At 33.3% G+C, this 22,613-nt stretch overlaps 1 protein-coding gene across 1 annotated transcript in view; it reads left to right on the plus strand.

Moving 5' to 3' along the window:
* The window catches only part of baz2ba (bromodomain adjacent to zinc finger domain, 2Ba), a 181,336-nt gene that overhangs the window by 120,959 nt on the left and 37,764 nt on the right, over positions 1 to 22,613 (plus strand). Inside the window, 13 exon segments of the mRNA XM_056459614.1 lie at positions 1,371 to 1,962; positions 3,272 to 3,559; positions 8,322 to 8,382; positions 11,789 to 11,897; positions 12,157 to 12,258; positions 12,783 to 12,999; positions 16,106 to 16,198; positions 16,278 to 16,298; positions 16,301 to 16,338; positions 16,506 to 16,571; positions 17,349 to 17,414; positions 21,043 to 21,087; positions 22,443 to 22,475. Of these exon segments, the coding sequence (XP_056315589.1) occupies positions 1,371 to 1,962; positions 3,272 to 3,559; positions 8,322 to 8,382; positions 11,789 to 11,897; positions 12,157 to 12,258; positions 12,783 to 12,999; positions 16,106 to 16,198; positions 16,278 to 16,298; positions 16,301 to 16,338; positions 16,506 to 16,571; positions 17,349 to 17,414; positions 21,043 to 21,087; positions 22,443 to 22,475 (1,731 nt within the window).

Consider the following 22,613-nt stretch of genomic DNA (forward strand, 5'->3'; position numbering starts at 1 on the left):
CAGAGAAATACTGGGAAATCTCTGTAGACTGATGACATTTCATGCCGTTCAGCTTTATAATCCTAAAATGTCTGTTTTGTCATCACTTTAGACATTACGCTAGAGAATCATTCAAATACTAGCTCTAAAGTGACGTTGGTGAATTTTCTGCTGTTCTGACGTCAGCTGCAGATATGAATGAGTGACGGAAGAAAGTAGCTCCTCTTACAAAAAGGTTTTTGAGACTCTCCGTGTTTGATTTTCTTTTTTATACACACAATTATGCTGTCATTAGCCTGTCTTTGAGCAAAGACAATTGACGATGTTCATCTACAGGATGGCGACAGATACCGCATAATTAGTTCTAAGAGAAGACAGAATAATGTCAAAGCACAGGTGATCAAATCTTTAAACAGGTAATCTAAAAATTATTAAACAGGTAAAGACTTTCTAAGTCGATCCCTCTCTTTTGTATGTTGTAGTGCTGCATTTATACCATAGTAATAAAATTAACCCGAAAATAAATGAAAGACATTTAGCAAATTATAATTTCGAAACCAGGCATGATCAGACGGTCTATACCAGATGTCGAATTGGACATTCTAGGTTGACACATTCATATTTATTAAATAACGAAGAATCACCTAAATGTAATATCTGCCAGACTGCTCTCACCATCAAACATATTTTGTTGGAATGTAGAAGTTTAAATTCCGTTAGACAGGATTTTTATAAGGAGAGTACTTTGATGGACATTTTTAAAAACGTACCTCCAGGAAGAGTTTTACATTTTTTATCAAAAATAGATCTGAAAAATCATATTTAACTTTGAATAAATTTTTTGTAAATTTTATCTATTTATATTTTATATATTTGTCTAAGTCATTTATTTATTTATTTATTTTTTTTATATAATACGAATTTGTTTTTATCATGTAATAGTTTAATGTATATACATTTGGCCACGAAATAGCCATAAGTTGCTGATGTGGCAATAAATATGTAATAAATTAATAAATACCATAGTAATATTGTGATCTCCCGATTCCAACTGGGAAATCTCTGTAGACTGATGGCATTTCATGCCGTTCAGCCTTATAATCCTAAATTGTCAGCCAAATCACCTTTTTTGTCATCACTTTAGACATTACGCTAGAGAATCATTCAAATGTTAGCTCTAAAGTGACGTTGGTGAATTAGTTTCTGCTGTTCTGACTTTATATACACAATTATGCTGTCGAACTGTTGTATAAACGCAATATCACACAATTAGCAGTGCGATGTGGCTGTATATTGTTACTGGGGGACACTAACGCACGCCTCCCACCAGTGCCGATATACATTTCCATTACTAACTTTCCATCAATGTTTTCTCTGTTTTTCTTGGTCAGTCTTTTCTGCAGGACCAGCCCTTTCCTCTTCAACTGAAGAAACAGCAGAACCCATTTAAGAGCAACAAGAGGTCAGCAGCGCTCACATCCTCATCTTCATCCACCTCGTCCTCCTCTGTTCTCCCTCTAAAGCTCAGCTCGGAAGCGTCAGGCAGGACCAAACCCCCCGCAACCCAAAGCGTGTCCTCCAGTCTGCCTTTCTCTCATGGCCTGCTGGGACTGAGTCAGCCCAACGGAGTCATCCAGAGCACCCAGGATGTCCCGCTGGCTCTCACTACCAAAACCCGCTCAGACGTGCCCGTCAACCTCAGCACTGGAGGCCGCAAGAGTCCCGCATCCGCTTCTCCCACTCCCAACCGCAGCCGCGAGCCCCGGAAGAGCAAGACTCCCAAAGCTCTGGAGGCCTGGAAGGGTCTGTCCCAGAACCACCTGGTGCAGTCGCTGGTGGACCTGTTTCAGCACAGCGGAGCCGAGCAGGAGCTGCCCAGCAGTAAAGACTCGGACGATTCTGCTGAGGATGAAGACGATGAGGATGACGATGTGGAGGATGAAGAGGACGATGACGAAGAGGATTCAGATGACAGTCTTTCAGGTGAGATATGACTATAAAAGAGTTTCTTTAAAGAATGTTCTGGCAACCCTTTTTAATTATTTTAAAGTTCATCTTATAACAGATTTCACAGTCACGTAAACACGTAAGAACTATCAATTAAATAGTCAAATTACATCAATTTAATTTATTTTATTTTATGTTTATTTTTTCATTATTTTATTTTAATTTGTATTATTTTGTTTTGTTTTAATTTTTGTTTTGTATTGTTTTGTTTTATTTTATTTTATATTATTTAGTTTTTTATTTTATTTTATATAATTTTGTTTTGTTTTATATTATTTAATTTTTTTTATATTATATTATATTGTTTTATTTTATTTTATATTATATTATTTTATATTGTTTTGTTTTATATTTTATTTAAATTTATTTTATTTTATTTTATAAACCTGTCATTCATTTAATATTTTTGCATTTCCTAATACAATTTTCATTAATATGTTTTATTTAATTTTTTATTTTATTTTAAATATTTTATTTTTTATTTATTTTATTTATTTATTTCTAATGTTAATGATTTCTACTGTTGTTTTATTTTATTTTATTCAATGAAACATGCCTTTCTATATTACTTGTTGAATATAATTTTCAGTGGACAATACATCAGAATTAAGTCTCTTGAAAGATAGCAGTACTATTGAATATTATTCAAAATGTTGTATTTTTTTTTTTAATTATATGTTCAGTTGAATGCAAAAATATTAGCCCTTATGTAAATTTTTTATTGTTTTTCAAATATTTCCCAAGTGTTGTTTAAAAGAGAGAGGCTTTTTTCAACATTTTTAAACATTAGTTTTAATAATAAATTTCTAATAACTAACTGGAAGTACATTACATTTTACTCGTTTTTTTTTTTTCCGCAAGATAATCAGCTCACAGTGCTTGTTTTGTATATATATATAAAAAAAAATCTAATTTCTTAAGAGGGCTGATGATATTAAGCCTAAAAATTATATTAAAAAAAATAAAAATGGCTTCTATTCCAGCCAAACTAAAAGAAATGAGACTTTCTCCAGAAGAAAACAAAATATTATAAGAAAAACTCTCAAATGTCCTTGCTCTGTTAAACATCACTTGGGAAATATTTGAAAAATTTCACAGGAAGGCTTATAATTTTGTCCTCAACTGTATATGCATATTTTTTCTAATCCAATGAAATATCCCTCAAATTGTTTCTTTCTAATAACATTTCTTGCATTCTCACTGAAGAATGCATCAAACCAACCAATGACACAAGCCAAATAATGATTGTTACGATAAACAACGTCTCACATCTTATGTTCCTTAGAGTCAGACAGTAATTCAGACAGTGAGATGAACGGCTCTGAAGGCTCTAAAAAGAAGCGCAAGGACGCGAGCGCTGCGGAAATGGACACGGATGGAGAGAAGACTCCTCAGAAACTCAGCAAGAGCCTCCTCAATTCCTCCACCAATCACAGCCTGTCTGACTGCCTGCCGCTCAACCTCCAAGTCGTTAAGCCCTCCAGTGTGGCCACACCCACCATCGTGAGCAGCTCCGGTGCCTTGACCTATCACAGCTCTCCATCCTCCTCATACTCCGTTGGCACCTCTCCAGGTAAACACCTAACTAGAGTCCTGTTTTCAACTGCTATAGGAAAGTGAGACTAAGGGCTATATGTTAAAGATCTAGGCGCAAAGTCTAAAACGAATGGTGCAAAAGCATTAAGGGTGTGTCCGAATCCACCTTTGCTATTTTATATGGTTTGCGCCGTGGTGCATTATTTAACAGGGTTGAGCTTATTTACTTATTTACTTATCCTCTACTGTGGATAAGGAAACGGTGGAAACTCACTCAACTGAAGACATCCTTTAGCCTACATATTTAATTTAGTTAAAAAAGTAGTGCAAATGGATTTGCTATTTAAACAATGTGGCGCAAAATGTGAAAATTAAGGTTGCGCTGGTCTGAAAATAGCAACAAATTGCGTCAAACACATCTTGCGCCTTATTGCAGTGCCTTATTGATTGTATGATAGGGCCCTAAATGCGCATGTAATACATTCAGAGCTTCTTGAAAACACATTCGATCGAAGTTTTGAATGCATGGCGGAAGAAAAGTAGTTTCTCATACGAATTTATTTTTTGATTAAAGTACATAGTAGTTAGCCACCTAATATAAAGTGGGACCAGAAACTCAAACAGGTATAAAACAAGTGAAGGATGTGTAAATGGTTTTGAAAAATGTGGACAGAATTTTTATTTTTGGGTGAACTATCCCTTTAGTATCAGAACCAAATATGCACATTCTCTTCTGAGAGCAGATGCCATCATCTGTTGGTGCCTTTCTTTGGTAAAATACAGATTTGTGAATGATCTATATCACAGGTGTCAAAGCCAGTTCCTGAAGGGCCGCAGCCCAGTTTAATTCCAACCCTACTTCAACACACTTACATGTAGGTTTCAAACAAGCCTGAAGGACTCGATTAGTTTGATCAGGTGTGTTTAATTAGGGTTGGAACTAAACTGTGCAGAGCTCTGGCCCTCCAGGAACTGGCTTTGACACCTGTGATCTATATAATGTATAAAATCATTAATGTCTATTAATAATCATAATCTATTTGTTTTATTGAAAGCAACATAAGTACATTTTGAAATCCCAAAACGTTGTATGTTTGGTCTAATCGTGTCATGAAAACACCTGATTCTTTACTTAAAAATTAATGAAATTATTTATATAAAGACACTTCATTTAATTACTTTCGAAGTTATTTGGTAAATCATTTATTGAAGGCAAAATTATTATTATTTGTGTAATGTTTAACAGTAAGAAAAGGTTCATAGTATTTACTAAAATATTTTTTCTCCTTCAGAATGTCAAGTTTGGCTGGAATAAAATTGAGTTTCATTTTTAAAAAATACTTTTTAATATTAATATTATTAGCGCCTTCAATATATATATATATATATATATATATATATATATATATATATATATATATTGGCTATAGAGCAAATCACTGTTGTCTAATGACTTGTCTTATTAAGCTAACATGCCAAGTTAACCTAATTAACCTTGATAAATTTAAACTTTAACATGAATACAAGTAGAATAACCAGTAAAACACTATATACTGTCTTTATTGCAATATAAATATAAATTAGTTATTAAAACTGTAATGTTTAAAAATGTGTTGAAAAAAATCCTCTCTCTGTTAAACAGCACTTGGGAAATAAAACAAAATGGCTAAAATTATTATATTCCGCTATATATAAATACTTAAATGTTATAAATATTGCATTAGGAAATAATAAGAATAAAATAAAAAAATAATTTATTTACATAATTATTATATGATAATTCATTGAATTTATTTACAACGATCTTCAAAAGTTCAGAAAAGGCCTAAACATCAGAAAAGTGTTTGAAAGTGATTTCTCAATAGTAGAGGTAGTCAGACCTGAAGTAAAACAGCATCTGCTTGACACCTTCCTCTGTGAGCTCTGTCAGTGGCACTGGCTTGAATAGGTTTATATGTCCTTTTGTTTGTGTGTGCGGACTGTCACACTCAGATGTCTATTTTTAGAAAGATAAATGGCGGCGTCTGGCATCACTCGGCTTCCTTTCTGCATGTTTGTTTGTGTGCACATCCTTGGACTTAGTCATATCTGGCCTGCGTTCCAGGAAAAAAGAAGCAACAGAATGAATATCAGATGGTTTCCATTAATTGTGTTTGTTTGATTTGTGCAGGGTCAGGTTTAGGATGAGGTAAATGTAGCTGGTAAGGAGAGCTGCTTGTGTGGTGTCTGGGTTAACCCTGGGACCAGTGTTTGTCTTAACCTGTTAGCTGAGGCACATCAGCCACCTCTTAATCATTTTTCTTGCTTTTGAAGCTAACAGAGGCATCTGTTGAACAAAATGATCACAAATACTGAAAACGTGACTCAGAAATGCATCTGCTCTTGGATGACGTTCAGCATCTTTCAATGGCATAGAATGAAATGCTGCATCTAATGAAGCCCGAGTGTGGCTGTTGAAAATGATTATTATAGTTTACATGTTAATATTGGGTTTTAATTTAGGACTCTGGTTATATACCAAGAAATTGTAAAGCAAAACACTTTCAACGTTTATTTTAAAGAATTATATTTTATATTTATATAAAAATTATATAGAAATATTTTATTTTATTTTATTTTATTTTATGACTAATTTATTGGACACGGAATGAAATGCAGCTTCTATAGTGACTCTAAAAAACAAAACCACTTTTCTCTCTGCAAGTCTCCGCAAAACGTGACGTTAAATGAATCTCTCAGCAGCTCAAATAATGCTCCAAAAACAAAATCACCACAGTTTCCTCAAGCTTAACCTTTATCATAACTTTAGTTTAACATTGCAGTTAAATTATTGCTGCTTATATATATATATATATATATATATATATATATATATATATATATATATATATATATATATATATATATATATATATATATATATATATATATATATATATATATATATATATATATATATATATAAAACAAAAAAACAAAGTGCAAAATAGGTCTAATGTGCATGGACAAAATTGGTTGATGTTATATACTCTGGTTAAAAAGTTTTTTTTCTAGAGAAATGAATACTATTATTGAGCAAGGATGCATTAAATTGATTTAAAAAATAATGACACATTCATGTTTTTAATTTTTTTTTATTTTATGAAAACAGCCTGAATATATTAAGTTGCAACACAATATTATTATAACATGATAAAAATTAATTTAAAAAAAAATCTTGGACACTAAATCAGCATATGATAATATCGTAAACATCACGTGACACTGAAAGCGTATTGCTCCTATTTTGAACAACGCTCTGTTCACTCCCTGAGCATTAAACTTGTGCATCCTGCATTATTTGTGCTCCAGAATAACTCAAATTGTGCTGCTTGTTTAGGAGAGCTGTTACAATTTTGTGTTCCGATGCCTAAAAGGTCTATAAGAAACCACCAAAAACACACAAGAAGTTTTTAGTGTTTTGTTTTGTTTTGTGTTTTGTTTTGTTTTGTTTTGTTTTGTTTTGTTTTGTTTTGTTTTGTTTTGTTTTGTTTTGTTTTGTTTTGTTTTGTTTTGTTTTGTTTTGTTTTGTTTTGTTTTATTATGTGTTTTGTTTTGTTTTGTTTTGTTTTGTTTTGTTTTGTTTTGTTTTGTTTTGTTTTGTTTTGTTTTGTTTTGTTTTGTTTTGTTTTGTTTTGTTTTGTTTTGTTTTGTTTTGTTTTGTTTTGTTTTGTTTTGTTTCGTTTTGTTTCGTTTCATTTTTTGTTTTGTTTTTTGTTTTGTTGTGTTGTGTTGTGTTGTGTTGTGTTGTGTTGTGTTGTGTTGTGTTTTGTTTTGTTTTGTTTCGTTTCGTTTCGTTTTGTTTTATTATGTGTTTTGTTTTGTTTTGTTATATTATGTGTTTTGTTTTTTTTTGTTTTGTTTTGTTTTATTATATGTTTTGTTTTGTTTTATTATGTGTTTTGTTTTTTGTTTTGTTTTGTTTTGTTTTATTATGTTTTATTATGTTTTGTTTTATTATGTTTCTATTTTATTTTATTTTATTCTATTTTATTTTATTTTATTTTATTTTATTTTACACTAAATATTACTAGAATTAAAATATTAGTCCCTATTTTCAGTGTCACATCACATAATGTTTAGAATATTATTATAATTGTGTGCTCAAGTTGTTTTTTTAAGGTTACCATGTTATAATAACGTTGCATCGCAGCTTAACATTTTCAGGCTCTTTAGATGAAATTTCAAAAGAACCACATCCATTATAACATTAACTATTTTTCAACAATTTTGAATAATTGAATGCATCTTTGTTCAATAATAGTTTTCAAACCTTTGTTTAATGTAGTATATCATCTCAACTGATATTGTCTATTTAATTATCCGGTTTTTATGATTTTTTGTTTTTTACGTATGTACTTCAGTTTATCTTTTAAAGCACAAATAATTTAACCGCAATGTTAAATTCATGAAGTTATGATGAATGTCTAGATACCTTTTTTATTTATTTAACTCTCATTGCATTTTAAAATACAGGCTTTACTTGCTGTTAATATGGCATAACATAAAAAAGATATCCACAATGTTAATATTAGTAAAAGAAAAGGTTTTAGCACATCTTTGCAACCTCATTGCAATCCCCCGGCCTTGTGGAAGAGTGTTCTGCGTTCAAGCACCACCGAAAACAACTAATAAAACATTTGCTGTCGTTTGCTCATTACGCAAGTTGTAATTTGTAAGCGATGATGAAACGGTTTGCTTAAAATGTGTGTGCGTGTGTGTTTTCTAATGCATTTTGTTTCGCTGTTGTCTTGTCTCAGGCTCGGCGAAGAGAAAGCGAGTGATGAATGAAGATGATTTACGGATTCCGCTGGAAATGGGGTACGTTTAAATATGACACACGCTGGTGGCAGCATGACTCAACACCTGTTAAGCGCAGATCTGCATTCTGTGCAGCGCGTATAAACAGCACATTAAACCGCAGATGGGTAAATATTTTCCTCACATTGGAATTCTTTGCTCTGTTATTACAAACCCATTAAAAGAACTCTGCTGTGGCACCGCTGCACAGTGATGGGATAATACCATGGTACTATGACACTTTTGAACGATTATCATATTCACGTTCGGTTTCACATTCATGATATTTGCATGATGTCATTGTAATATCAGTGTATGTAGATGCGAATGGCCCAAGAAACAAAATAGATTCTAAGTAGCTTATGTTTACTACAGTAATTGTAATTTAGGGGATTCATACGTCTTTGATATCACTTTGATATTGGCTAATATGTACAAAAATGAAAATTAAGAACTGTGATGCTGCAGTTTTTTTAATTTATTCATTATTAAGGCAAATGTTGAGAGCAACAACTCTCCCATGTGAGCTGACCAAGGCATTTTGTGTTAACTCTATTGATAAATTGATTAAGAAAAGCATTTAAAATGAATTTAAAAGTATTTATTGATGCACTTTTATATTTTTTGATTAATTAACATTTTAAAACACAATTTAAATAAACAGTTTTAAATTTTTCTATTTGTTTATGTATTTAAAAAGCATATTTAGGTGCATCGTTTAGTAAATGACATTAAAAAATTATAATTAAATAGGCAAATTTAAAGGTCTATTAATGTGTGCATTTAAAGGTGATTTATTTATACACAGCGGGGAAAATAAGTATTGTACACATCCCCATTTTTCTCAAAAAGCATATTTCTAAAGGTGCCGTTGACTTGAAATTTTCCCCAGATGTTAGTAAGAACCAAAGGAATCCATATATACAAAGAAAACAAATCTAATTAGTTTAAAAATTAAGTTATGTGTAATAAAATGAAATGATGCAGGGAAAAAAGTATTGAACACATGAAGAAAGGGAGGTGTGGAAAGCCAGTGAAAGCCCAGACAGCAGCTGAAATCTCTCAGTAGTTCTTCAGCAACCCTCTGGCCTTCCTCATTGTAAATTAATATTCGCTGCTTCAGTCCAACATCAACATTAGCAGAATAATGAAGATGAAACCAGGGTGGACATTTCAGCAAGACAATGATCCAAAACACACCCAAGGAAACTCTTAATTGTATTCAGAGAAAGAAAATCAAGCTGTAGAATGGCCCAGCCAATCACCTGACTTCAATCCAATAGAAAATACAAAATAAAGATCAGATTTGAAAGACGAGACCCACAAACCCATCAAGATTTTTACATTTTGTTGAAGTCATGTCACTTCATTCTCCATATGAGAGGCGTCTTTAAGCTGCCATCACCAAAAAAAGCCTTTTATATAAAGTATTAAATATGTTTCAGTAGTTCAGTACTTTCTCCTTGTGTCATCCCATTGTTATTACACATATCTAATTTTTCAGTTTTTTATTTTATTTTTATGTTTATATTGTTTGGGTTTTTGCCAAAATCTGGTTCAATTCCATGTCAACAGCTCCTTTAGAAAAATTAATTCCAGGAAAAAAAACATGACGTCTTCAATATTTATTTTCCCTGCTGTATATTTTTATGTTTGAATCATTAAATTAATCCTTCGTTTTATTTTTAAGTGTCATAATAAACCATAATAATGAGCAGTGCACTGGTTAGTATTTGTTAATGTATTTAATAATGCAATGCATTGCTTTATTGTTAGTGCATGTCATTAAACAACCTTTAAATTGTTGTTTTATTTTAATTGTACAAAAGACCCTTTTCACATTTCCAGGTTTCTCAGAAGTCATCAAAGTTAGGTAAACTTAGAGCACAGTGAATGAAGAGTACAACAAATATTTTTTTACACTCCTATTTGCTGAAATAATAAAAGAAAAACACCACGATGGTGTTATCAAGACTTTCAGAAAAAAGAAAAAAAAAAATGAGTGAGACATGATGGCAGCCAGAGGAGAGAATAACTTCAAATTTACTCTCAGCCCCATAGACACTGCAGTAGAAACAACTCACATAAGCGGTAATTTGTTTTTTGTAATTGACGCAAAGATGATATGATCCATTAATAAATGCATATAAATGTTCATACGTTTAAAAAAATCTAAGTATTGAAAACTTTAAAGGATTTGAGATGCTGATGGCCGTTAAACGCACCATAACAGTCTTGTGAAAAGAGTCTATTGTATGTAAATAAAAATAATAAGAGCAAAGGTTTATCGATAGATTGTTAGATTATATTGGTTAATGCAGTTAACCAGTGTTGGGTAAACGGGAATATATTACAATTTTAAGCAAATCTCACTTTTAAAAAACATAACAAACTGCATGCTTTCACGTTACTTTTCTTGACTAAGTAACACAATTTAAAAGATATAGTAACTTAAATTTGTAATTTTTTTTTTTTTTTGCAGTAAACAACTGTTATTTAATGAATTGTAAAGTATTACCGCATGTTTATTGGATAATTTTTTTTTCCTCATCAGTCAGTCATTCATAATCAGTGTTGCGGGTAATGCATTACAAGTAACTAATTACTTTAAAATATTAAGTAATAATATTTGAGTTACTTTAAAAAAAAATGTGACTCAAGCAAATTTTTAGATTAATTAATACGCTTGTAAAAAAATAATTTGTTGAATTAAAATTAGTGTAATCAAGTTAAATCACACTCAATTAGAAAATAAGCTCCCCACGGGAACAGAAAAAAACAAAATGGCAGAGCCTTACATTTCTGTGATAGAAGTATTCTCGTTATTTTAAACACATGGAAGAAAAGGGGATTATAGTCTCAATGGACAGTGATTTTACTGAAGTAAATAGACAAAAATACAAAGGTAGCGACCACGTTGCTTTCAACTTTTATTAATCTGTATTTACTGTATGTATAACGTCAGGAAGTTCTCCGAAGGTAACATTATTCTGATTTTTTTTTATTTGTTTTTTAAAGGTAAATGAGGGTTATACAGTGTTTCATTTAATGCAGAGCTCCTATAAAAAAATACCCCACAAGTTCTGAAAGAGATCAAGCCTCAGGCAGGTATGAAAAAGTAATGCAAAGTAATCCAAAAGTAACTTAACGCATTACTTACCATAAAAAGTAACTAAGTAACGAAACTAGTAACTTTTTTTGGTGGAGTAACTCAAAATTGTAATGCATTACTTTCAAAAGTAACTTTCCCAACACTGTTCATAATACATGTTTAAAAATCCATGGAAATATCTTGTTTATATAAAAAATAAATAAATAAAGCAATAGGAATACGATAAACATTGTGGTTGCATTTTTGTTTATGTGTAAACCGTTTTCTTTGTTTGTTATCACACTGTTTTCTTCAATAAATGTGTTGTTGTTCCAGTTGGCAAAGAGAGACCAGAATAAAAACGGTGGCCGGTCGGCTGCAGGGAGATGTTGCGTATTACTCCCCGTGCGGCAAGCGACTGCGACAGTACCCAGATGTCGTAAAGGTATACTTGACTTGTTTTCCTCACCGCTTCTTGCTTCCACCCAACAGCTCAGGAAACCTCACTCCCCATCCACATAAACCCCTTTTCCTCTCCCAGTGCACCGTTGTTAGCAGTTTACTTGGGTAATCTGGTCACTTTAGTTTAGCTGTGCACTGTTATGGCAAGTGTGCTAGGCTGCTTTCAGTTTGGTACCATTATAGTGCTAATGGCTCTCTGGATGTCCTGTCTGACGAAATCACTATTATTCTCTCTTCTGTAGTATCTGTCCAGATACGGAATAACTGACATCACGCGTGATAATTTTAGCTTCAGTGCAAAAATAAGGGTTGGTGACTTCTATGAAGCCAGAGAAGGACCCCAGGTGAATGCCTTTCATCTCCTCTTTTTCTTTTTTCTTTTTTGTTCTTTATGTTCTTTTTTTTATCTCTGTCTCTCTCGCTCGTATTCTATCACTCTCCCTGTATCTCTCTTTCATCTTGAACAGGGCAGGGAATTTGATTGAACCCCGATAGCCTGAATTTCCCCTTTAAAACTGTAGGGAGTCTGTGCAATAATCAGCGCTGGTTGTTTCCACAGGGTGTTACTTCATGTTTTGTCTGTCCTGTGTGTGTGTGTGTATGTGTGTGTTGAAAGAGATTCTTTAGATTAAAGATGCAAAGGAGCGAAAGTTGGACAGTTTTTTGATTCCAGTTTAAACTAAAACCCATCTCTTGTTTTATTTTCTTTGCCATTTCCTGCTTTAAATCGATTTGCTAAATTTTGAATATTACCAATCAGAATTTTACCAATTACAAAATCACATGACTGTTAGTGATTAAGCCAGACTTAGAGTTTTGTGTTTCCAGCATCATCTTCATAAGTCTGACGAAGCTCTCTGTCCTTTAGGGTCTGCAGTGGACTCTTCTGAATGAGGAAGAGGTCATCCCTCATATATTGGCCATGGAGGGACGGCGGGGTCGTCCGCCCAACTCTGATCGCCAGCAGAGGGGCAGCAGCGAGGGCTCGGGCAGTCGGCGCAGAAAGGGTCGCCCTCCGAATCTAGGAGAGAGCGAATTCCCAAGCCCCTCCGAAGCCAAACTACTGCGCAAACTCGAGGCTCAGGGTAAATTGGATTTTGAGAGTCGCACTTTGGACAAAAGTACAGCGCTATGTAGAACTGTACCTTTAAAACTGAAACTATACTAAGCTATGATTCAGGAGAAGATATGATTCATTAAAGGGGACCTGTTATGCTCCTTTTTACAAGATCTAAAATACGTTTCTGATGTTCCTAGAGCAGGGGTATTAAAACTCGATCCTGCAGGGATGGTGTTCTACAAAGTTTAGTTTCAACCCCAGTCTGACACACCTGGGCTAGCAAATCAAATACTGCGTCCCAATTCGCATACTATCCGTCCTAAATAATATTCCAAAATAGAATTAGTATGCCCCAAACTTGGTATGTTGAAAAGAGTATGCCAAAGGTTCCCGGATGGTCCAATATTTCTATTAGATATTAGAAGTGTAGCACTGTCCGTGTCTAACTGCTAATATTGCCCATTTGAATTTGATAAGAACTACAAACTCGGGTAAAAAAAGGGTAAAAATAAACTACAAACATGGCAGATGTGCAAGACCAACAGTCATATAGAGAGGCTTCTGTATTGTTTAAATAACTATTTATTAATATCTAGCCAACTGGAAAATATAAAAAATCAACAATGTAAATTTATATAAAGATTTATATGATAATTTAGATAATAATTATCCAAAAAACTGAGAAGATTTCTCTGCATGAAAGCCTCGCGAATGGCAGATTATCCTGCTGCTGCTTCTCCAATAAGGTAGGTAATTAAATATGAAAGAAATGTGGATGACGTGTTGAGATGATTGACAGGGGGCGTAACTAAGCAACATAACGATTTGTTAATGAGAAAGTAGCATGTCCCAAAGCTTGCATACTCTTCTGTTACACACTCAAAAGTATATATTTTTTCTTTACAAAAAAGTACATAAATTTAGGGCATAGTATAAGCATGCGAATTGGGACGCAGCAAAGCTCCAACTAGGCTTTCTAGAAACATCCTTGCAGGTGTGTTGAGGAAAGTTGGAGCTAAAATCTGTAGGACACCGGCCCTCTAGGTCTAGGACCAAGTTTGAGAACCCCTGCACTAGAGTGTGTATAAAAATATCACACAAATAAGATTTTATAACTCTTTAAAACTGTGCCTTTTTGGCTTTGATAGTAATTGTGTTGTTTTGGTGACCTTGCTAATCACATTGCTTAGCAATTAATCTAGACAACTTTAAAGGTGATTTTTTCAGTATTTAGACTTTTTTGAACCCTCAGATTCCAGATGTTCAAACCGTTGTATCTTGTTCAATCCTAACAAACCATGCATAGACCATACCAACTACTTATTTATCCAGCGCTCAGAGGATTTTTGCATCTCAATAAAAAATAAATTGACACCTATGACAATATAAGTATATATATATATATATATATATATATATATATATATATATATATATATATATATATATATATATATATATATATATATATATATATATATATATATATATATATATACTCTTTTTTTTTTTCTTTTTTTTTTACTTTTTTAAATATTTCCCAAATTATGTTTAACAGAGCAAGAAAATTTTCACAGTATGTCTGATAATATTTCTTCTTCTTGAGAAAGTCTTATTTGTTTTATTTCGGCTAGAATAAAAGCAGTTTTAAATTTTTTAAAAAACATTTTAGGGTCAAAATTATTAGCTTCTTTAAGCTATACATTTTACAGTCTACAGAAGAAACCATCATTATACAATAACTTGCCTAATTAACCTAGTTAAGCCTTTAAATGTCACTTTAATCTGTATAGAAGTGTCTTGAAAAATATCTATTCAAATATTATTTACTGTCATCATGGCAAAGATAAAATAAATCAGTTATTAGAAATGAGTTATAAAAAGTATTGTGTTTAGAGATGTGTTGAAAAAATCTCTCCGTTAAAGAGAAATTGGGGAAAAAAAATAAACAGGGGGGGCTAATAATTCAGGGGGCTAATAATTCTGACTTCAACTGTATCTATACATTAGAGATGCCCAATATATCGGCAGCCATATCGATATCGGCCGAAAAATGCTATTTTTAATGTTATCGATATCGGTCCGATATCAAAATTAGGCTGATATCTTTAAGCCGATAAATTACGTAATTGTACAGAACGGCCTGCCTTGTAGACAACTGTAACAATTGTACCCTCAACATTCTTGTAACACTTTTTATTCGAGAACGTTTGAGCTGGTTCAGTTAATAGTTCTTAAATTTTCTTTTCATTTTATTTAAAATATATTTATTTTACTTGTTTGTTAATTAAATCAGTTTTGTCATTTAACCTATTATTTTTATGCAAGAGTCAAGTTGCAAGTTAATTTGCCATGCAAAAAAAAGGAATTAATTTATTTTTGGCATGCTGATTTATGTGAAATTGTGAATAGCTCTATATAATTGCAACAACTTGCAATTTTGAAATTATTGTTTTGAGTGGGCCATTCTAAGATCAGTTCAAGCTAAAGGTTTATCAGTTATTGGTATTAGCCTAAAAATTCATGTCGGTGCATCTCTATATAAACAGTTGAAGGATAATATTGACTCTAATATTGCACTAATAATATTGACCTTTAATTGTTTTTTAAAATATTAAAAACTGCTTTTATTCTAGCCAAAATAAAAGAAATGAGACTTCCTCTAGAAGAAATAATTTTATCAGAAATAATGTGAAAATTTCTTTGCTTTATTAAATATCGCTTGAGAAATATTTGAAAACGAATAAATATTTCACTGGAGGGCTAATAATTTTGACTTCAGCTATATATATATATATATATATATATATATATATATATATATATATATATATATATATATATATATATATATATATATATATATATATAAAACTTTTGCATTTTCTGTCTTGAAATTCGGTGTACAATACCTGTGACTTTGCTTCTTGTTTGGTTGGTGCATTTATACAACTCATTCATATACAATAATCTGTATATTGATCATAATCTGGGTTGTTATATTAGTGTACTCTTTCCTCAAGTTATTTTATATGCACTGCTTCACTTCTCACCCACTGACCTTTAACAACTTTCATAGATAATAATCCATATACTGATATTAACAAGAAGCATTTGTCCATTTTCATCAGAAATCGCCCGGCAGGCAGCTCAGATGAAGCTCATGAGGAAACTAGAGAAGCAGGCACTGGCGCGGGCGGCCAAAGAGGCACGCAAACAGCAAGGTACCTTATAATCATGAATACCATCACTCACAAATAGGCTCAAAGTTGTTGCTGACACGTTGTTTTATCTCGCTCTCAGCCATCATGGCCGCAGAGGAGGAGGAAAGCAAAAGGAGCAGCTGAAGATTCTCAAACAGCAGGTGAGATTGAGAAGCAAGCTTTCAGGTTGTCGGTCAATCTGAAGGTCAGATTAAAAAGCGTTAATTCCGAAGCGAGACTGACGGCGCTGCGGTTCGGCTGCCAGTCGACTTTTTTAAATGCACAGCAGCACTTTCAATTAACAGACTTCCTCCTCCTCTCCTACCAGGAAAAGATAAAGCGTATTCAGCAAATCCGCATGGAGAAGGAACTCCGCGCACAGCAGATTCTCGAGGTACGGAGTGACTGCGGAAAAAAGAAAATAATAAATTAAAAGAGTCGAAATAGGCTTAACATTCTTAAAATACACACCACCACCCCCCTTTCAGCTCCTGTTTAACATGGAGGCCAGACCACAGCAGAATCACTCACAGCATTTTTTTTTTTAAAGGAGGGGGTGCGAATTGTGCATAATTTTTTCGTCAGGACTAATGCTAAATTGGTTTTGCCGGACAGTTTTTGAATATTAAATTTGCTGCCTCCTGCGTTTCAAACCAGAGGTAAATTAGACATAAAAGATTTTTTTTCCCTCCCCCCCATCAGACAATGGCAGTTCTTGCATAAGTAGCAGGAGTAAGACACTGTTTACTTTACTCACCCAATTATAGAGGCTTCAGAAGTGTTTTAGCCGGGCAAAAATCAAATTGGAGCTGACACGCTTGGCAAGCCACTCCGAACGGGATTTTCAGTGCTGTTTGTAATTACGCATTTAAATTTTCGGCTAATTCGCCTTTGCTTTCTTTTCATATTGCCGATGTCAGAGCCCAAAGAATATTGAATAGTTGTGAAGATCTAGAGGTTGATTCTGACACACAAACACTCCCAATCGCTGACGCAGTGATCTAGAGCTTAGCACAACAATGGCAAAACGTGAGGGCTTTCCTCTGTGTGTGTGTGTGAATGTTTTCCTCTCAATCAAAAGTGTTAGGGTAAGTTATAAATAAAACAGATGTTGGTTTAGCATGTTTAATTTCGGTTTATGCTCTGACCCAGACCTGTTTTGCATTGGCAGGCAAAGCGGAAAAAGAGAGAGGAGGCTGCCAATGCCAAAATGTTGGAGGCGGAAAAGCGAATAAAGGTCAGTTTGTGAGATGCTCCACACCTACTCTGCGCACTATGAATCATCAGCGTGGAAAACCCCCCACCCCAGAAAAAAAAAAAAAAAACGTCTCGCTTTCACCTTCCCCGGCAAAACATTAACATTCCTCGGCCACAACAAAAGCAGCACAGCCTCTGTTTGACTGATGTCTGCCGGCCTGCGGGGGGGAAATTAGCTTGACATCTGGATTTTTGCTGCTGTTGTTTAAAAATGAAAAATGCACCGTGCATCTTTTTATGTCTCGCACACATGGGGTCTCTCTGGAATACACAACCTGCTCGAAATAGCTCCCTTCATTTAAATGTCGAGCTTTATGACTTGCAGTTCACGTCTGTTAGCTTTGCACTGGTCTTTCTTAGGGTAGTATAATCAATATAATGTACATTTTAAACTGTTATCACTTACACAGCGGTATACACAGTGTTGTTATGTAAAATAGGATTATATACATACACAACTGTTCAAATATTTCGCGTCTGAACCACTTTTATTCCCCATGAACACCTTTTCTGGTTTGTTTATAAACAGATCCTTAAGAAAAACTTATTTAGTTTCATCTTCTGTACATCTAACACTCGCATCGTGAATCCTGGTTGTGATATGATGTCATAGCAGCACATTTGTAAATGTTGCACTGGCTGCTGTCAAAACTACATAAGTTTTAATGATAATTGAAGATTTATTCACTGCAGACTGGAGTAATACATGTAGATAAACTACATAAACTACACTCAAAAATGACTTCTGCTGCTTTTTTAAGCTACTTATTTAAAATGAGTTGAGGGTTTTATGGAACAACTTGAGTGTTTTATGTTCAATCTACTTAAAATATTAAGTTAACTATTTGTGGTGGGCCAACATGAAGAAACTGTGATACAGCATTTTTTTGTGTATACATTCATTCATTCATTTTCCTCCAGCTTAGTCCCTTATTTATCAGGGGGCACCACAGCGGAATGAACCGCCAACTATTCCAGTATAAGTTTTAGATAGCAGATGCCCTTCCAGCTGCAACCCACTACTGGGAAACACCCATACACGCTCATTCACACACACATACACTACGGTTAATTTAGTTTATTCAATTCTCCTATAGCGCATGTCTTTGGACTGTGGGGGAAACCGGAGCACCCGGAGGAAACCCATGCGAACACGGGAAGAACATGCAAACTCCACACAGAAATGCCAACTGACCCAGCCGGGACTCAAACCAGCAACCTGTGCTAACCATTGAGCCACCGTGTCGCCCCGACTGGAGTAATAGTAATTGTCATCACAAAAATAAACTACAATATAAATGGAAAAGAGTTATTTTAATTGTTTTTATAGAATATTTCATATAATTACTGGCTTTATTATATTTTCAGGCAAATAAAAGGAACCTTCACATAAATAATGACTATAATAAGAAGCCAAAAAGCCAATCCTAAGAACCCAACCCTAAGAAAAAAAGATCTTTGAAATGAATAAAATACAATTTACATGATTCTTTACCATAATTGTCTTTAAATAAATGTATTTTAAGTGAACATACAAATATTAATTATTTCATTAATATAATATAATATAATATAATATAATATAATATAATATAATATAATATAATATAATATAATATAATATAATATAATATAATATAATATAATATAATATAATATAATATAATATAAAGCTCCGGTTTCCCCCACAAGTCCAAAGATATGCGCTATAGATAAATTGGGTAAGCTAAATTGTCCGTAGTGTATGTTTGTGAATGAGAGTGTGTGGGTGTTTCCCAGTGATGGGTTGCAGCTGGAAGGGCATCCGCTGCGTAAAACATATGCTTGATAAGTTGGCGATTCATTCCACTGCGGCGACCCCTAATTTATGAGGAGACTAAGCCGAAAAGAAAATGAACGAATGAAAGAATTATATTATATTATATTATATTATATTATATTATATTATATTATATTATATTATATTATATTATATTATATTATATTATATTATATTATATTATATTATATTATATTATATTATATTATGTAAATCATACTGACCCCAAACTTTTAAATGGTTGTATATTAAAGCAGTATTTTTTTATCTGAGATTAGGGCAAACATGTTCAATAAATACACATGTAACACAGTTGTAATGTGACAATATACACATTGACACGCAAATAACATTTTTCTTTCACAGTTTAATTCATGATTCATAATATTATCGTCGATGAGAATTGTACAGTATATGCTGTCATAACACCCAGCCCTAGTCTTTCCCTTCAGAGAAAATGAAACCAAAAATGTGATGATTCAACTTGTTTTTCTGTTTCAAGTACATTTGTGTAGACGATGAAGCTTTTTTGTGAAACTTTTGCATCACTCGCATCTTACATAAATTAAAGAGATAGTTCACCCCGGAAATGAAAATTCAGTCATCATTTACTCTTGGCTTGTTCAAAAATATCACCAGATTACTTGAATAGCTCTATTTTGGAAAGAACTCATTCTTTTAGATAAATTAGCATGATCAAGTCTTTTTCTATACAGTGCATCTGCATAAATTTGAATAAATTACAAGCATAAATAAATAAATGAACAGTGCTTTATGGTTTTCTGGGGAGTCTAACAGTATTCAAGTACAGAAATTGAACCATCAAGTGTAAAATAGCATGGTCATCGTTGTACACTCACCAGCCACTTTATTAGGTACACCTTACTAACTGCTCGTTAACGCAAATTTCCAATCAGCCAATCACATGGCAGCAACTCAATGCATTTAGGTATGCAGACATGGTCAAAGCAATCAGCAACAGTTCAAACCGAGCATCAGAATGGGGAAGAAATAGTGTCAACACCACAGCCTACCTGAGGATTGTTTGCTGATCATATCCATCGATTTATGACCACAGGGTACACCATCTTCTGATCGTTACTTCCAGCAGGATAACACGCCATGTCATAAAGCACGAATCATCTCAGACTGGTTTCTTGAACATGACAATGAGTTCACTGTACTCACATGGTCACCAGATCTCAATCCAGTAGAGCACCATTGGGATGTGATGGAATGAGAGATTCGAATCATGGATGTGCAGCCAACATATCTGCAGCAACTGCTTGATGCTGTAATATCAATATGGACCAAAATCTCTGAGGAAGTGCCCTGTTGAATCTACTGTATCCCATGAAGGATTAAAGCAGGTCTAAAGGCAAAAGGGGTCCAACCTGGTACTAGTAAAGTGTACCTAATAAAGTGGCCATTGTGTGTATATCTTTATCATCATGAGGCATGAGTGAGTAAATGATGACAGCATTTTTTATTTTTGGGTGAACTATCCCTTTAATGCAAAATGGGAGTTCTCATCTAGAAATAATGGTGTCTATTGGTTTAAAAAATAAAAAAACAGAGAGACATTCTTATATCCTACGACCCTCGACATGTTACAATACCAGACACAGGAAAGAAAATAGCAATTTTCTCAGACCTTTTACAACAACAACACAATATAACTTAAAGCCTTTTGCTCAGAAATAGCTCTGATCGGTGGTTTCTTTTAAGACTGCATCGTAATGAATGTTTTGGTGCGGCATTGAATCGTTTTTATGTTTTGTGTTTGTAGGAGAAGGAGATGAGACGCCAACAGGCTGTTATTCTCAAGCACCAGGTCAGTCACCACTCTCATAAATAATAGGTCTCATAATGGCCATTTATAGTAGTAGTAGTTGTAGTAGTAGCGATTTTCTTTTTTTCTTCTACAGAATACAGGAACAAAAAATAAAAATAGGGAAAGAGTATGTTTTTCCTTGTAGAGTTCACAATTCCCAATTGAAGCGCTCTAAAAGTGTCCTAAAATAGAAATTCCCAGTTGTAAGAATTGGCGAAATCTCATGTGGTTCTGTCTTTCTGCTATTTCTCTCTGGTTAATTTCCAATGCTTATATATTTTGGGAGTGGGGTCTGTCTCTTTTGGGGGTTACAGGTTTAAAGGTGCAGTAGGTGATTGTCTTCAGAAACATTTTTTGTTGTGCTGGTTGAAAGTCTCTTCACATTCCAATAGTAATTATTAAAGTAAGTGATTTAAATGAATTTATATGTATTTTTATATTCTGGGTAAGGCATAAAACTAAAAAATGTTCATCCAATTAATCTGATAAGTAGCCCTAACTATGGAGTCTTGAAAAATAACACATTTACAAGATAAAATTTACATATATTCACATATACAAAATACTGTTCGTAAGTTCAAAATGTGATTCATAAATACACAAATCTAATTCGTAAGTTCAAAACACGATTCATAAATACACAAATTTAATTCATAAGTTTAAAACGCGATTCATAAATACACAAATCTATAATTCATACTGTAAGTTCAAAGCACGATTCATTAATACACAAATCCAATTCGTAAGTTTAAAACGTAATTCGTAAATCCACAAATCTAATTCGTAAGTTCTAAACACGATTCATTAATACACAAATCTAATTCATAAATTCAAAACACGATTCATAAATACACAAATCTAATTCGTAAGTTCAAAACACGATTCATAAATACACAAATCCAATTCGTAAGTTCAAAACGCAGTGTGTAAATACACAAATCTAATTCGTAAGTTCAAAACACGATTCATAAATACACAAATCCAATTCATCTGGCAAAAATATCTATGATTTTTACTTGTGTATTTACAAATTGTGCTTTGAATTTACATTTGCGTGTATGAGCTTTATTTCACAACTGAAAACTTGCTAGATATAATTGTTTCTCATTCGAATTTGTAGTATTATAAAGTACTATAAAGGTTTCTAACTGGCGATTGGTACGCTTTCATGATTTCAGGAGGCATGGCATTGGAAGGCAGGGGAGGGACTGTGTTTTCAAAGCTATTATGCTAACGATTAGCATTTTGGCAGATCACTTACTGCACCTTTAAAGTTTTTGAGTTTTCTTTTCTTTATTAAATGACGCTGTGATTTTTTTTCTGTCTCATAATACTCTGCCAACTCTCTCTCTCAGGAGATGGAGAGGCATAGACTAGATATGGTATGGGTATGTTTCATCTTCTGTACATCTAACACTCGCATCGTGAATCCTGGTTGTGATATGATGTCATAGCAGCACATTTGTAAATGTAGCACTGGCTGCTGTCAAAACTACATTTTCCTTCTGCATGGCTTTTCAAGCAAA

Source organism: Danio aesculapii, chromosome 6, assembly GCF_903798145.1.
Source record: "Danio aesculapii chromosome 6, fDanAes4.1, whole genome shotgun sequence".
NCBI classification, from domain to species: Eukaryota; Metazoa; Chordata; class Actinopteri; order Cypriniformes; family Danionidae; genus Danio; species Danio aesculapii.